The sequence below is a fragment of the Herpailurus yagouaroundi genome, unplaced genomic scaffold, assembly GCF_014898765.1.
Source record: "Herpailurus yagouaroundi ecotype Mexico unplaced genomic scaffold, PumYag 140, whole genome shotgun sequence".
Taxonomy (NCBI): Eukaryota; Metazoa; Chordata; class Mammalia; order Carnivora; family Felidae; genus Herpailurus; species Herpailurus yagouaroundi.
Window position 1 is genome coordinate 43,156,110 of NW_024412395.1, and position 18,345 is coordinate 43,174,454.

The 18,345-nt window shown below is 35.7% G+C and overlaps 1 protein-coding gene across 1 annotated transcript in view; it reads left to right on the plus strand.

Moving 5' to 3' along the window:
- PSMD14 (proteasome 26S subunit, non-ATPase 14) overlaps positions 1-17,477 on the plus strand; it is a 103,630-nt gene extending 86,153 nt beyond the window's left edge. Inside the window, exons 10-12 of the mRNA XM_040475183.1 lie at positions 2,405-2,530; positions 14,507-14,569; positions 17,061-17,477. Coding sequence (XP_040331117.1) covers positions 2,405-2,530; positions 14,507-14,569; positions 17,061-17,159 — 288 coding nt within the window. The 3' untranslated portion in view covers positions 17,160-17,477. The remainder of the gene's footprint in view (positions 1-2,404; positions 2,531-14,506; positions 14,570-17,060) is intronic.
- Positions 17,478-18,345: the final 868 nt, after the last annotated feature.

An 18,345-nucleotide genomic window follows, 5' to 3' on the forward strand; every position in this document is an offset into this window, starting at 1 on the left:
AAAAAAAAAAAAAAACTTGTTATGACGTTGGCACGTTACCCGTCTGACGTAAAAAATAAATAATAAATAAATAAATAAATAAATAAATAATAAAATATAAATAAAAGGTCAAAGCTACCAGTAAACTCACCCAAAGGTCCTGTATGCTTTGAGCATGGTGATGAGTGAGGGGCTGCAGGGGCCAGTTCTTTGCTGTCCTGAGGGGAGACATAGAGCCATTGAGCTCTTTTGCAGCTGCTTGTCCCAAAGTTTACATCTGCCGTGATACATTTAGTTGATAGCTTGGAGTATATTTTCAACACCTATTTTTAATTTTTACAGAATAGATACTGGCCATGAAAAAGAGCACCTGTCATATATAAACTGAAAATTTTGTATATGTGAATATTTTTTTAGTCTGATACCTGACACCCAGCTGGTTAGAAATATCCATATAATTACATCAGCTTTCCCCCTTTTTGGTACCGCCCAAAATTTAGCCACTATCCTTGACATTAAGGACACATGTGCAAATACGTACATAAGTTAATTAATGTTATGCTTATGCTCCTAATAGCTTAGTTCAGGAGCTTTTATGGTAACAAAAGCCCTACCTTTACTCTTACCCACCAACCTGTATAATTAACTTTAAACTTCCTCAGGGGTCCCAGTGGAGTCCTTGTTCAGGCATGGTAGAGATATCCTCACGCTCTGTGGAAACTTTGCTTTGGAAGTGGTAGAAAAATCCAGTTCTCCACACTTAATTATAGGTAGTTTTATAATACATATAGTTGTAGCTGCACCAAAATTTCCTGAAGATATATTATCTAGAACACTTATCAGTGGAGAAGATGGGAAGCAGTCAAAAAAATTGGAGTTAGTTGTGTAGGATTTTTTTCAGGTTACTCTTGTCTCTCCCTGGGCCCTTGAATGGGAATGGAGGAATTTGGAGCTTTGTGTCTGGCAAAGTCTCATAGGTGATTTTTGACATGCACCTTTTTCTCTAGCATAAGAAAACCTTTGTACCACATGTAACTGCAAATCTCTGAGCAAGTAGAATCGTTTTTCTAAACTATTCTAGCTACGTCTTCAGATTACAGCTCATGGATCTCACAAAATAGACTGGCTGTAATGGCAACCAGATTTTTTTCACAGTGATTTTAGCAGTCATTTTAAAAAGTTACTCAAGGGGCGCCTGGGTGGTGCAGTTGGTTAAGCGTCCGACTTCAGCCAGGTCACGATCTCGTGGTCCGTGAGTTCGAGCCCCGCGTCAGGCTCTGGGCTGATGGCTCAGAGCCTGGAGCCTGTTTCCGATTCTGTGTCTCCCTCTCTCTCTGCCCCTCCCCCATTCATGCTCTGTCTCTCTCTGTCCCAAAAATAAATAAAACGTTGAAAAAAAATTTTTTTTAAAGTTACTCAATTGTAAGTTCAACTAAAGAACATTTGTAGAATAAGACTAAGAAAAACTGTCTTAAATACTCTAAAGTTGAAAATTTCGGAACTTCCAGGAATTACATACTCAGAACTAGGAGTCCAGTTTGAGAAACAGTGAACTAAGGTATTTAGTTCCAGGATCACTAATAGAGTTTGATCCTAGTTTGCTGATTTGATTGCACACTGGATAAATCTGTGATTTCCTGCCCAGTTTCATGACTTTTCATTTAGACAGTAAGGAAGTTTTCATTTTAAAAATTATGGATGGAATATTAGAATTGAAAAGAAATTTATTATCTAATATAAGCCCCCAATTCATAAATATGTAAACTGAGGCACAGTAAGATTTACATGAAGTCATTCAGTAAATGGGGCATTTACCTCCTTACCTTGGTATTTGAAAGCTGGACTGTATGAACTATTAGAGACCTTGTGTGTAACATAGCAGTTTCATCCATCCATCCATCCATCCATCCATTCATTCATTTATGCATTCAACAGGTGTTTATTGAATGTTTGTTATGATTAGATATTGTTCTAGAATCTACATCCTGGTGATCTTGAAATCAACTGGGAAAGTTTCTACTCTTTTGATATTTTAGTGAGCGAGAAATGCAATAATAAAATTTTCAAGTGTTGATAATGTTCTAAAAATAATGATAAGGGAAGAAAGATGTTTGAGATAGTGTGAGGTGGCTTTTTTATATAATGTGATGAGGAAAGCCACCTATTTTTAAGGAAATGAGAAAGGTAAGCCATGCAAAGATAAGGAAAATAGTCTTTGTGACAGAAGGACAGCAAGTACAAAGGCCATGAGGTTGGAATACTCCTTAGGTTATATTAATATAAATTTAAGAGAATTCTTACTAGAATTTAAGTTAATAAAATTAAATTTTAAATTCATTAATTCCAAATTTTGTGAAGTTGTTTCTCAGGACAAGTGAAGAGGTATCCTCAATACAGGAAAATAATCACTCTTTATATTTTTCAGATGTTGCTAAATTTGCATAAGAAGAGTTGGATGGAAGGTTTGACACTTCAGGACTACAGTGAACACTGTAAACACAATGAATCAGTGGTAAAAGAGATGTTGGAATTAGCCAAGAATTACAATAAGGTGAAGGTTACTTCCCACATTTATTTCTTATAATCTTTAGAATACATATGATTAGATGGCAAGTATTGTATAAATATATACATAGTTAAAAAATAGAGTGGCCTATTTTATAGATCAAATAGTAAATATTTTGGACTTTGAAAGCCATCCAGTCTGTTGTAGGTACTCAACTCTGCTGTCGTAATAGAAAAGTAGCCACAGACAGTATGTAAAGGAGTGAGTGAGGCCGTGTTTCAGTACAACTTTAATAAAACAGGCAGCTGGCTAGATTTTAATTTGAAATTTTTTGATTATCCAAAGGGCTTTTTCTTGGGAGGGAATGGGAAACAAGTAGATGTAGGATAATAACAACAGCATTTAATACTTCTACCTACAGTTTAGTTTACGAGCTTTTCTTTTTTCCATTTAATAAGTGTCTCTTGAAAACCTGCTATGCACCAGGCACAGGGGGTATGGTAAGAAGCAATACTTGTCCACACAGAACTTATTTTCTGGTAGGAAAAACACAAAGAAACACAATATAATGTATTAGGATTAGTGCTGTAAGAAAATAAGTGATGATGATGTAAGGAAAAATAACTAGCAGGGTGGCTCTGTCATTTAAGCATCCAACTTTTGATTTTGACTCTGGTCATGATCTCACAGTTCGTGCGATCAAACTCTGCATCATGCTCTGCACTGACTGTGGAGCCTGCTTGGGATTCTGTCTCTCCCTTTCAGCCCCTTCCCTGTGGTCTCTCTCTCTCAAAATGTATAAGTAAACTTAAAAAAAAAAAAAAGAATAGGGGAGATTACTTCTATGAGTATGTTTAAAAGTTATATTTTGTAGAATCTCCTGAAAATGTTTATTGTATACTAAAATATATGTGGCCATAATATTCTTGTTCATAGATTTATATTTTTTTTATAATTCTGAAATTAAGAAAATACTTGAGCTGTGACTAAAGTATATCTGGGGGTGCCTGGGTGGCTCAGTCAGTTCAGCGTCCACTCTAGATTTTGGCTCAAGTCATGATCTCACAGTTCGTGAGTTTGAGCCCCGCATTGGGCCCACATTGACAGTGTGGAACCTGCTTGGGATTCTCTCTTTCCTTCTCTCTCTGCCCCTACCTCTCTGTCAGTTAGTCAGTCAGTATATACAACCATGCATACACACACATACACAAACAAACAAACTAAAAAATAAAATAAAATGTTTCTTCTGTGTTCTATTAGTTTCCAAGGACTGCCATAACAAACTGCCATAAACTGGGCGTCTTAAAACAAATACATTCCCTCATGATTATGGAGGCTAAAAGTCCCAAATCAAGGTATTGGCAGGGCATGCTCCCTCTGAAGCCTCCAGGGGAATATCTTTCCTTTCCTTTTCCACATTCTTCAGTCCCAGGTTTTCTTAGGTTGTGGCAACTTTAATCTCTAACCATGGTTAAGGGTTCAACATATCTTTTTGGGGGACATGATTCCACCCATAACATGTATTTTACAGCTTTCTTGACTAAAACTCACATGAAAAACAGATTTTGGGGGCACCTGGGTGGCTCAGTCAGTTAAGCGTCTGACTTTGGCTCAGGTCATGATCTCATGGTTCGTGGGTTTGAGCCCCTGCATCGGGCTCTCTGCTGACAGCTCAGAGCCTGCAGCCTGCTTTGGATTCTGTGTCTCCCTGTGTCTCTGCCCCTCCCCTGCTCATGTTCTGTCTTTCTCTCTCTCTCTCAAAAATATATGAACATTAAAAAAATTAGAAAACAGATTTTACGTTTTTAACCAAGTACATGCAAATGTATATGTGTGTATATGTAGTTGCAACAAAAGTTTTAAAGAACAATATTTACCCTTATTACATGTGATATATTTTTTCTCATTTGACTTAATTTTATTGTTTCAGTTATATACATACATATTATATACACGTACATATAGCTTGCAACCCATTAATGGATTGAAAACCTGTAATTTGTAAAACATACAAGTTTTGCAGGGATTTGTTTACAAATATCAATTGCATATCTCCTGTACAAGTTGCAGTGGAAAACAGGGATCCTTCCTTCATTTTTAGGAAAACAGAGGCAGTAAAAAAAGTTTACAAATAATCAGAGTTGTAGGCTAAAATTGGTGTGTTCCATAACACGTCAGTATTCAAATAGTCCACAAACCAGCTGTATCAGTGTCACCTGGGATCATGTTAGAAATATAGACTCTCAGACCTACCGAATGAAAATCTATAGTTTATCAAGATTTCCAGGAGATTTGTGTACTCATTCAAGTTGGAAGTTAGAGAACACTACCATAGAGAATATAGTGAAGTCCTATAGAGATTCAGAGGCCCTTGCTTTCAGTTGTGGGAGACCCAGGATGCTATCTTAGAGAATACAGCATTTGAACTAGACCTTAAAGCATGAATAAGATTTGGACATACAGAGAAATGTTACCCTAGGCAAAATAAACATCACAGGCAAAGACCAGGAGACAGAAAGGCAAAGACACCTTTAGGAAACTGTGTTTGGCTAGAGTATATACTATATGAGGGTGAGTGGGGAAGAGTTTGTTTGTTTTGTTTTTTAATTTTTTTTTTTAACGTTTATTTATTTTTGAGACGGAGAGAGACAGAGCATGAACGGGGGAGGGTCAGAGAGAGGGAGACACAGAATCTGAAACAGGCTCCAGGCTCTGAGCTGTCAGCACAGAGCCCGACGCGGGGCTCGAACTCACGGACCGCGAGATCATGACCTGAGCCGAAGTCGGCCGCCTAACCAACTGAGCCACCCAGGCACCCCGGGAAGAGTTTTTTAAAGTTATTGAATTCAAGTAACAGGATTTAGAATACCAGGATAGAGTTGTTGGGTTGTTGTTGTTTTTTTTTAATTTTTTTAATGTTTGTTTATATTTGAGAGAGAGAAAGAGACAGAGGGCAAGTGGGGGAGGGACAGAGAGAAAGAGAGAGACAGAATCCAAAGCAGGCTCCAGGTTCTGAGCTGTCATCACAGAGCCCAACACAGGGCTTGAACTCATGAACCATGAGATTATGACCTGAGCTGAAGTCTGACGTTTAACCAGCTGAGCCACCCAGGTGTCCCAGGAGAGAGTTATTTTTGACTAGGAGTATGATATCCCAGAACCTAATTTTAATTTTTTTTTTTTCAACGTTTATTTATTTCTTTTGGGACAGAGAGAGACAGAGCATGAACGGGGGAGGGGCAGAGAGAGAGGGAGACACAGAATCGGAAACAGGCTCCAGGCTCTGAGCCATCAGCCCAGAGCCTGACGCGGGGCTCGAACTCACGGACCGCGAGATCGTGACCTGGCTGAAGTTGGACGCTTAACCGACTGTGGCACCCAGGCGCCCCCAGAACCTAATTTTAGAAATGTAATTTGACGACAGTGTAAAAGAAGGGCTGTGCCGGAAGAGGAGATTTGACATGGAGGTTCTGTTCAGGAGGAGCTTGCTGTTACCCAAACAAAAGGTACTAGGTATTTTGGTTTACCAGAGTAGCATTGGGAACAGAGGCATCAGCAGACAAATAAAGAAAACATGGCATCTGGATAGATGGAGTGAAAGAAGAAGGAGGAATCAGCGATGAATTCAGGGTTTCCTACCTAGATGACTAAAAGTATGTTAGTACCATGAAAATTTTCCGATTTTGAAGTAGAAGGATTGAGAAAGGAGATCGAGTTGTATTTTAAACAAGCAGGTAGAAATACAGGACTAAAATTTAATGATAGGAGCTAGAGCTTAAGATTTTGGAGACAGCTAAAAATTTTTTTTGGTTGTCACACCAAAAAGTAGTATTTCTCAGGGCTCTTGGGTGGCTCAGTTGGTTAAGCATCCGACTCTTGATTTCAGCTTAGGTCATGATCTCACGGTTTCTGAGATGGAGCCGCACATTGGGCTCTGTGCTGACATGATGGAGCCTGGTTGGTATTCTCTCTCCCTCTCTCTGCCCCTCTCTCACTCATGTGCTCACAGGCTCTCTCTCAAAGTTTAAAAAGAAAGTAATATTTTTCTTTTTACATTAACCTACCAAATAAATACTAGCCAACGGAGAGTGTATAAAATTTGCTGCAATGTAGCAAGAAGTCTTTGGAGAGAATTTAACTTTGAAAAAAGTTGATGGGCCTATACAAACTAAATTCCAGCAGAATTAGGTCTGGCTTTGAAGAGCATGCCCTGATTTATATGTAGTGTTCCAGCTGGAAATCATCATTGATTCTCGATTATAGGGAAAATTTTTTTTATCTTTCTAGTATATGTTTTTCATGCTGTGAAGATTAAAGAGAAAGAAATAGTTTATCATACTTAAAACAGTTAACCTTTTATACATTAGTGACTTAAGTAATATTATTCAGCAGACTGTAGGAATGGTTTTCATTTCTCTGTAACATTGCAAGTTTTAAGTAAATTCATATTGGTACCACTGCCAGGAAATAACCTATTTATGGTTACTGCTGCCCATCCACAGAAGTTTTTCCTATTTTACAGTTTTAAAAAATCTCTGTAGTACTCAAAAACTTGTAAGGTTTGGTTATAAAATGAAAACAATGTGTAAGCTGTGATATGAAGGAGTCCAAATTTGAGAATGTAATTCCCTCTGTGATTGAAAGAGAATGTGGTGGAGTTTTTAGTAACACTTAAAATATAAAAAGAAATGCCCATGCTACCAATTCTTCATAGTATTCTTTTTAATTGGTTGGTGTTTTAAACTAAGGTAATTACTGTTAGGTGCCAGTTAGCTCCTAAAGTGAAAGAAGATTAGAAAATAATTAAATTCCTTTGTCCCAACTTTTCTATTTCAAGTCTGAATTCCACACAAAGATTCTGCTTGATTACTAGTCATTGATTTCTCTAATTACTGAACTACAACCACCACACTCTGTTATTCTAAATCTCCTCTAATTTATTCATGCTAAGATGTATCAGGTTTTAAAATACTGATAATATTTGATTGGATACTTGTAAATGAATGTGCAAGTGAAAAGTGAATTATAAAAGGAGCATTTTAAGAATAAAATAAGGGGTGCTTGGCGGCTTAGTTGGATGAGCGTCTCTTGATTTTGGCTCAGGTCATGATTTCAGGGGCGTGGGATTGAGCCCTATAGTGGGCTCCTTGCTGAGCCTAGAGCTTGCTTAAGATTCACTCTCTCTCTCCCTTTGACACTCGCCCCTGTACAAACCCACACAATCTCTCTCTCTCTTTCCCTCCGTCTCTCTCAAAAAAAAAAAAAAAAGCATAAAGAGGGGAACCTGGCTGGTTCAGATGGTAGAGCATCAAACTCTTGATCTCAGGGTCATGAGTTTGAGCCCCACGTTGGATGTAGAGATCAATTAAATAAATAAAACTTAGAAAAAAATAACAGAGACATAAAAATTTACCTTGTTTTCAAACATGCAGCCCTATAAATTCTGAGATCTGACACTTTACCTTTCAGGTAGAAATAGTACCTACTCTATAACCTGAAAGAAAATTCAGGTATATTTTTTATGTGATTAGATATAAAACATGTAATTATATGATTACATTTGGTTTACTACAGTAGCTATTTTAACTGGGAAAATGTTGGTTTATGCTAGTGCAATAAGATAAGAAAAACAAAATAATAAATAAATATTGGGAAGACCAAGACAGATTATCATTATTTAAGTATGATAGGATATGTTTACAATCAAACAGTAATCTAAGAGACTAAACTAGAAGACCATCAGAACTGTTAAAATAGAGAATTATGTATGTGGTAACCATGCAATTACACAAGCTGAAACCAGGTGAAAACTGTAATAGGCAAGTCAGTTCATAGTATCCAAACTTACAAAATACTTAGAAATAATTACCATAAGAAATACATGTTTAAATGTATATGGCTTATTTCAATAATACTAAAAACATTTATAAAATAGATTCCTTTGTTTTCACATAGGAAGATTCAGTATTGTAAATATTGTTGTCAATATTGTAAAGCTTGCCACATGTAGCAAGAAGTCTTTGGAGAGAATTTAGCTTTGAAAAAAGTTGATGGGCCCGTACAAACTAAATTCCAGCCGAATTAGGTCTGGCTTTGAAGAACGTGCCCTGATTTATATGTAGTGTTCCAGCTGGAAATCATCATTGATTCTAGATTATAGGAAAAATTACTATATAGGGAATATATACTATTATAGGGAAGATTACTTTAATGCTAGTAAGAATATCAATGAGGTAATTTACAGTTTTGATAACTTGACAGTATGGTTTATCTGCAACAAAAATAATAAATTAACATTTATTGACTGCTTGTTAGGAGTCAGACTGGGAGAAAATATTTGTACTGGTAACACAGAAAAGACTAGCATCCAAAAAAATTGTATAGTATCCACAAGAATCCCTATAACGTAGTTTTAAAAAACAATAATTTTGGACAAAACAGCTGGAAAACTCACTGAAGACAAATGGCATATAAACATGAAAAGACAAGTTCAACCTTATTAAGTAGTCAAAGAAAAATTTTATTTTCAAATTTAAGAAATGATTTGGGAAAATGCATCACTAGTGGGTAAGTAAAGAGTTACAGCACTTTGCAGAGGGGCTATGTTTCAATTATAAATGCATATATCTCTTAAAACTAACATGTTCTCTTTTAAGGTTTATTTTGAAGAAAAATTCTATAAGTACCGACTTATAGAAGTATTTACAACCTGCTCTTATGTGTAGAAATTGAATTGTATAACAATTTGAAAAGTTCCTACTATGTTACCTTCCTTTTCTTTTTCAAAGATACCTATCTCACATTTATCTCAACATATTATGTTATGAACAGTGTCACCTCAAAGGTAGAAAGTAGAGGAATAATATACTTCATGTAAATCCTGAATTGTTTTCAGTTTTTGCATTAACCAGATATTGCTGATATCTAAGATTGTGTTAGCTCAAAGTAGCAATGGTTTCAACAAGATAGAAATGTAGGTCTCTTAATAAAAAAGAAAAAGAAAAAGAAAGAAATGTAGGTGTCTTGCAAGTCAAGGCCAGTATGACACTTTGAAGTCTTCATGAACCTAGATTCCTCCTATATTTTGCTCCACTTTCCTCATATTGGCTTCCATCCTCTAGATATCCTCATGATTCAGGGTGATTGCTAGAGCTTTAGCCATCCCATCTGAGTTCCCAGTAACTGGTTAAAAAGGAGGAGCAAAAGAGAGGGATGCGCCCCAGCTAAATCTGCTCCGTTTCACAGTCCTTTTCGTAAACCCTACCCAACAGCACTTCTGATTATAGTCTCGTTGGCAGAACTCAAGTGGACACATCTTACTTTGAGAAAGGCTATATATATAGTGTGGTCTTTTACCTGGGAGCAGCACTGTCTTTAAGGAAATTAGGGTGGTATTACAAAAGAAGAAAGGGAGGATACATGTTGGGTAGGCATCTAGTAGATTCTGTCATAGAAATTTTTCAACAGGCTGAACTATAATTTCTGTTATGGGTGCATACACATACACCTATGATGTTTATTGTATGTCCCTATTTCATGTAGTTACACTTTTAAATTGGATTCCCTGTAAGATTTTTAGAATTTATGCTGTTCAGGCTGCTTATTAAATCATGGGTTTGGCTTTATTATTATCCAGGATATGTCATTATAAAGTAATTATTTCCTGAATTGTCATGAATATTGCTTCAAGGTCTTTGGAGATAGATAGTACTGTTGAAGTCACAGTTTCATTGCTTATTGGCTATATTCTATATGTGGCCCCATTGTTCTTTGTGCACATTCCATTTTTGTATATTTCATACTGCATTGCAGTTTGATATTTCCAGGCAAGTAAAGCCCAAATGTGAGCTCCTTGAAGAGAGAACTATCTTATTCAGAGGGAGTACTTAGTAGTGATTATTGAATATGTAAATGAAAATTCTGCTGTCGAGGACATGCATAGAATGTACCTAAAGTGTTGCAAGCTATTTCAAAAGGAGAGTTAGAAATACATTTTTTTTATATATAATAGGAGTATTGCTGGAATTAACATATGGTTCTCCCAAGGAGATAGTGCCTAATTCCTTTACATATAAAATGTATATTAACTTACTTCACTGGGATGTTTTAAGGAGTCAGTAAATCAATATTTGTAAAAGCAAGTGTCTGGTAATATGTAATTACTGATAGTTGTAGGAAAACCAATTTTATGTTCTCCAAACTCACACCTCTTCTCCTGTCTCAGATTTCTAATTGTTTGATGTGTGCTAATTTTGCTTTCTCAAGTATGTTTTATAAAAGCCATTTCTTTAAACTTGTTCTTTACCCTTAACCCAGTAATGTGATTTTCAGTTATATAGTCAATACATTAACTTCATATAAAATCAAGAAAGAAGGAAAAGACAATATCTTGAAATTCACTAGCAGTTATGCAGAGATTGATGGTGAAAAAAATTACCATCTATGTGATTTTAGAAAGCACGTGCTTATTAAATGGGATCAGGGAATGTTATAGAGTAAAGAAAGTTAATATTTCAAAAGGAAGAAAAGAAGCCCAAGGACCAGAGAAGTATGGAGTGGAATAGGAGACATGGTGTTATAAAAACAGAGAGGTTAAAGGGTTAGAAGAGAAAACAGCGATTGAAGAAGCTCTTTAAGGCATTCAGAAAGTTCAAGAAAACTGAGTTCATTGGATTTTACCTGGTGGAGATCCTTAAAAGAGTGTAAATGAAGTGCAAAAGATCCAGTCCATATTTTTTAAAGGGTAAATAAAATGGTAGAATCTGAGATACCTGTTTTCCATTTAAGAAATTTGACCATTACCAGAAAAAGGAGAATGAAGTTAATGGGTTTAGTAAAAGCCTGTTTAACATGGGGGTACATCTGAGGGGATTATGATAACATAACAGACCAAATTCTAGGAATTTCTTAGAACTGTGCAGACCGTGCATGATGGGATAGCCATCTGGGGGTCTTTGTTGATAAACTGTTAAAAACGTTTCTAGTGTGAATAGCCACAAACATTTTCAGTGCTTTTTTGTTGGTTGAGTAAACCGAAGAGCATGAATGCAAAAGCAAAATTTGATGCCAAATCACAGAAGTTGCCATAAACACAGAAGTTCCCCTAGTGAGGACACTGCCTGTGCCTGAATTTCATTTGTTTCTGCTGCTACCATTTCTTAATTTTTCCTGGTGACTAGCCAGATTAGAACTATGAATGAAGACAAAACCGGTCATGCCCAGATGGCAGATGAGATCTAGGTAACTTAGGTAAGTGGAGAAAACATTCAAGGTTTTGATGTGATGATCTGGTCTGATCTGGTGTATCTTAGAATGAAAGAGATGTGCTTATTCTTTGTCATGGGGGTTTGCAACCTTAGTATATGCCTAAATCTACAGCTGCTCCTCATTTTCCAGATGGCATCTATGGCTGGGAGTACTTTTTACCATCTGTACTTCTCAAAGAGTTTGTGAACTCTCTCTTTTAATTATTGGAAATGGAAAAACTAATTGGTAAAGTGGTTAAATGATGTAAAAGATTTTAAAAATTAAGTTAGAACTTTTTATGTTCTGTTTAACCTTTTTAGAAAAGGACCAGTGAAGAGAAAAAGTGAAAAAATGCTTTTTGACTTTCATCTTTGCGTACCCTCCATCTTTGATATTTGTGATACTCCATAATACTTTGTAATAACTATTTTGTACCTTGACTCGTATTTTGAGCCAAATTCCAAAACTCTTACCTCCTTCCAATACTGTACTGTTTTCAACATGTGCATGGAGCAGCTAACACTGAATGAATGCAGAATACAACTTAAGTGAATTGTTCCATTCATCAATAATGTTTTCAAGTAGGTAAGGTATAGTGTCAGGATTTGTCAAAGTAATTGAGGAAAAGAAACTTTTTTATGTGTTGTCTTTGTTTCTATATATGTAAATTGTTGGGATAGCGGGGAAGCAATTTCCCACTTAGGTAATACTTTTTTAACTAGCTGAGAATAATAGGAGTGACATCTGACTCTGAAAATGAACATACTCTCTATCTAGGGAATTCTAGATTTGGAGTGTTATTAACTTTTATTTTTCCTTCTTTCAGTTTTATGAGTCATAAATGTATTTTCTTGATGATGTGTTGTAAATAAGTATCCTCTAATAATCACTAGATACAGTACTTATTCACCATCTTTTCTCTTTAGGCAGGTTCTACTGGGGAAAATTCTCTAGATAGTTTGTCCATTTATAAAATTAGACACTTGCCATCTTTGCTCATTTTCAAGTTCTCTGTTTACAAAACTATTAAGAAGGTGTGAAATGCAGCCAAACTTCCCAGTTTATGGGAAATGTCTGATGATTGCATTTCCTACATGTTCATTGTTCACACATGAAGAAATTTGGCAGCTGCAAGATTATTAAGTTTAGAGTATCCAAATCTAACCCTCACTGGGATTTTGGTTTCCTGCTTTCTACCCCCACCATCTCACCCTCTTTTGTAACCATCTTTGTGGTAAGTGCTGTGGTGTTATTTCTTAAGGTTGGTGACCCTTCAGTTTTCTTTGTTTTCCATTTATCAGGCACTAAAGACAAGGAGTTCACCTGATACAGAGTCCTGGCTTCATTCAGTCAGAAACATACCCAAACTCTTAAGGAGGTTCCTTCTCAATAAAGAGGTTTTATGGTGGTGCTGTTGTTGAGAGAGGGTGACAGTGATGGTAGCTAATCTAAATTCTGTAATTTTTCATAATTACTTGCTAGAAAATTTGTGGTCATGCACCTAAGTGTTTGTAGCTAACTGATAATCCTAGAAAATGGTTTATGTATATTTTGGTTGATTTCATTTTTACTTGATTTGGATTTTAATTCAAGTACGTTTTTCATGCTGAAAACTTCACATTACTCTGTTTCTTCATTATTACTAAAGACCAGTCATGGAGAAGTGAGATTTTTTTTCTGAATACATGTACTACTTTTAGAGATTTTAAATGTGTAGAGTTGTGAAGGGAGAAAACTATATGATTTGTTAAGTGGATCAAAAGTGAGCAGCTCCTTGGGGCGTCTGGATGACTCAGTCAGTTGAGCATCCAACTTCAGGTCATGATCTCACCGTTCATGAGTTCAAGCCCCACATCGGGCTCTGTGCTGACAGCTCAGAGCCTGGAGCCTGCTTCAGATTCTGTGTCTTCCTCTCTCTCTGCCCCTCTCTCTCTCACGTTCTGTGTCTCCTGTCTCTCTGACTCTCTCTCTCTCTCTGTCTCTCTCTCAAAAATAAATAAATAAATAAACCTTAAAAAAAGGCCAGAAGCTCCTTTGATCTGAAGAGATACTGGTAGTTAAATAGATACTGGGTATATAAAGATTCAGTTGACAAGAAAAAGGAGACAAAGAAATGGGAAGTTGGGGCAGAGGTGTGACGGGAGTAGGAAAAGGGAAAGAACACAGAATAGGACTAGTTAGCATCATGGTGCCATAAACAGCTGCCTCGGGGGCTTCTGTCCTCCGGTTTAGCCATCCCTCAAAGAATTCTGTGACAGCTTCCAGAGAGTTAATACTATCATTTGGTGGTCCAGTTTAACATATTCAGTGTCTTTTACATATTTCTTAAGTCTGTTTTCAAAATGATGGTGGTAGTCGTTTTTACTACAATTGAAGGTTATTCTAAAGAGTAGTTGGGGCGCCTGGGTGGCGCAGTCGGTTAAGCGTCCGACTTCAGCCAGGTCACGATCTCGCGGTCCGTGAGTTCGAGCCCCACGTCAGGCTCTGGGCTGATGGCTCAGAGCCTGGAGCCTGTTTCCGATTCTGTGTCTCCCTCTCTCTCTGACCCTCTCCCGTTCATGCTCTGTCTCTCTCTGTCCCAAAAATAAATAAACGTTGAAAAAAAAAAAAACTTAAAAAAAAAAAAAGAGTAGCAAAATCACGTTTTTGTTTAATAAGTCACTTGAATCAAAGATTCTGTGAATGAAAATTATGGTCACCATTGTCTTTGAATATTCTACAGTGGGAAAAGTAAATTTAGAATTTGAAACTCTGTCCTTTGTGTTTCGTTCACAGGCTGTAGAAGAAGAAGATAAGATGACACCTGAACAGCTGGCAATAAAGAATGTTGGCAAGCAGGTGAGGTATACCGTAATAGGTTATGCAGTCGCATAATAACATGCTCTTGTAGAGTTAAAACTGTTTTAGGGCCTGCATGATTTTTTTTCCTGTCTGTTCACTCTACATTTTTCTTCTGTCATGTAAATACGATGCTAATTTTAAAGGTCACTGAATTACTTGATGTCAAATTCTCTTTGCCATATATAGTGAAGTCACAAATATACCTGTGAGATACTATCTTTAGTGAAAATAATTTACTAGAAATAAATTAGGAAACTTAGGTCCTGAGTTGTATTAATTTTTCAAGTATTATTTTTACTGGAAATAACATAATCAGTGAATAATAGAATGGTAGATTTATTTCATATGTAACAGTTTTTTAAATGATACAGTTTGTCAATTTCTAGGTTTCAATATGTAGGTAATGTTCCTGAGAAGGCTTAGAGCCCCATTGGAGTATAGTGAGTGAAGAAGGGTTTTAAGTATTTGCTCTTTCACTTTTCCAAGATGAAATCTATATTTTAGTTCCTAGTTTCTGAGGGTTGGGGGAACACACCAACCAATTAAAAGAATCTACAGATTAATTAAACTGTTTTTTAAAGAATGTTGATTACATTTTTTTTCATTTCATGGAACATGGTTATCATATTGCTGATGTTGGCAGAATCTTGATATTTCAGATGCAAGACACTAAGCTGTCTTTGCTTTCAGCCATCCTACCATATGCTCTGATCCCATCACATCTCACAAGCTATGTAGGTTTGGGCCAGGACCATTCTTGGATGGGAAATCTCTAAGAATCACCCAGCTGCCACAAGAAGTAATGTAGATAACTGAGGGAAGTGTGTTACCAATTCACTACAAAACCAGTTACTCCAACAAAGCAGGAGGGGCAAAGGTCTGACTTAAATATCGTAATCAGGGAAATTAAATCTCAACTGCAGTCTGAATATTATAATTTAAAAACAACAAGAACTCTCCCAAAACAAAATGAAGTATAGTTCATCTTAATCTCTCATCCTGTGTGATACAGTTACTCTCGTTGTCTTTTCCCACTATTTATTGTAGTCTCATATTTATTATTAGATCACCAGCTTGGAGCCTTACCCTTTAGAGAATTTAGGATTTTTTGACTAAATGAATCTGAAGCTACGATGTAGATTGTGGTAACAGTTAGCAACAAGTAAAAGGTCTAAATTAAAGGCAAAGCTGAAAAATATGTAATGGGCAAAGTTAAATAATGATCAGAATCATTTTTCAAAATACAGCATTTCACTGGTTTAACCTATCGCATGGCAAAAGCAAACCTGTCTAGAATGGAATCAGATCACTATCTTTTTCTCCTCCCGGGCTTTCAAAAAGTCACTTTCACTAAAATGTCCTAAGGTGTATTTCTGAAATAAAGAAAATTTAATATGTGGTCTAGTTACTTAAAATTATTTGTATCATGTTGCATCCCTGGGTTTGTTTAAGGAAATCAAGCATATATTGAAATTGTAATTTAGGAAAGAACAGCCAAGAAATAATTCCAGTGATGAACATTTGTTTAAAGTTAGGAGTCTTGGGTATTTTAGCAATACCCAAACGAAAATAATGCTTTAATTGAGAGTTTTTTAAATGTGTGCAATATATATATGTATACACACACACACACACACACACACACACACATATTATTTTAAAGCTTTCATATTTAGCTGATAGATTTCATTCAGCTCAGCCTTAGACATGAATATAAATTAAGCATTTTAATTTGACTTCATTTATTACAATGTTATTTTAAGCCTCATTTTTAACTAAGACATTTTATATATGGATTTAATTAGGTTTCAGTTAAAAGACTATACCTATATACTTTACTATGATAGTTTTTTTTTTCAAAATAAGTGTATAAAATATATATTCTTAACAATGTAGAATTGATCCAAATTGCATTTAAATGTTTAAACAACTAACATTGACTTTTGATCCAAGAATATTTCCTGAATCATTTAAAGCACCTTTCCTGAAATACTAAAAATTATACATGAATTAAATTTAAATTAAAATTACGGAGGAAGTAATGAGAATTCACATTCAACTCTTACCTATTGGTATGTCTGCTTTGAGTAAAGAGCCCACTCGGTCAATAAATATGAAAGACACAAAATACGCACACATACTTGGGCTTATGCACACATATAAATGCTTAAACTTTGTTTTTTAAAAAATCAGATGCTGCGGCTTTATAGAATTCCTTGTTACTCTTTGTAATTTCTGGTGCAGAGTCATAGCATCAATTGTGTAAATCAGTCTTTCGGGGTAAATCTTATTATTTTATCAGGTACTTAATTTTTAATTAATTTAGAAATCCTAAGAATGTAGCGATATATTAGGAAAGTTAAATTGTACATATATATATAAATTTAGGTTTGGCTTTCTTTACCAGTTTCATCAGCTACTTTAAGTAACTGTTCTATCAGTAACATCGTTCTTTTTTCTTTTTCTTTCCCCATTTTTTTTTATTTAGGACCCCAAACGTCATTTGGAGGAACATGTGGATGTACTTATGACTTCAAATATCGTCCAGTGTTTAGCAGCTATGTTGGATACTGTCGTATTTAAATAAAACAATGCAAAAGGCTATTAGTGATACTTTTCAGCGTATATTCCTCTGTTGTTCCTAATGCTCAAAATCAAGGGACCTCTGAAGGTGTGTTTGGTTCAATGTAAGACATCTGGCATCATTTGCAGCACTGTAACACCTTCAGTCTCAGTTGTGCAATTACTTCTGTTTCTTTGGTCAGGGTCTTTGCAGATTCCAAAGTTGTATAAGAATACATCAAAGTGGACAAATTTTGTTAAGATCCCATTTAATATTTGAAGAAAACAGTAACACAAATATATTTTGATTGTTGCTTACAAAATAAAATACATTTACAATCTATGTCTCCTGAGGTTTTTTGGCACTGGGTGGAATTGACAGAGTAACATTTGACAGTGCTCTAGAAATCTCACACAAAGATATGTTTCTCTTTGCAATTTAAGATCTTATAATACATAAAACATCAATGTGATAACAAAACTTGACAAATGTAAAATGATTGCCATTAAGGAGTTGCTGCCCCATTAGTGAGTAACCCAGGAAAAAATGTTGACATGTTTTATTTGAAGTATCTGTCACAAATTAGTATTGTATATTCAGTTTCTTAATGTATTATACTTTCCAGGGTTCCAGAGGAGTACATTTAAGAAGAAAAAGGTGACAATGTTAATTTAGACTTTTTCATTTTCTTAAAGAGTACATTCTACCAACAGTGTTGAGATTATTTGGGAGTGGCCGGCTGTGACTCCCATTAGACTTTTAGCTAAGACAGCAATAGAAGGTATATAATCTTGAAAGCAAAATGAGAAAAGTCACCATAATGTGAGTTTAATATGAACACATAAATAATTCTGCTTTCTCTCATCTTTTCCAAATTAAAAATACTCAGTTTTCTGATAAAGACAAAAATTTGACTAATGGCAGGTTTTATAGATGACCTTACCCCTCAACCTGTTCCTAACCTAATTTACATAAATAACTGCCCATTAATCCTCATGGCACAGCACCATACTGGGTACACCAAGGAGTATGGGAAAACATATGGAGACAGATTTCATTCTTGTCTGTACCCTTTGTGAAAATATGGTAAAAATGTTTGTTTCTGAGGCTTCATTAAAAAGAGGGTTTTACTTGGGGGCTTGGAATTTAGACTTAACCTCTACTAGAAGTGGTAGGAATGACGTGGTAGACCACATTACTGTCCTACTTG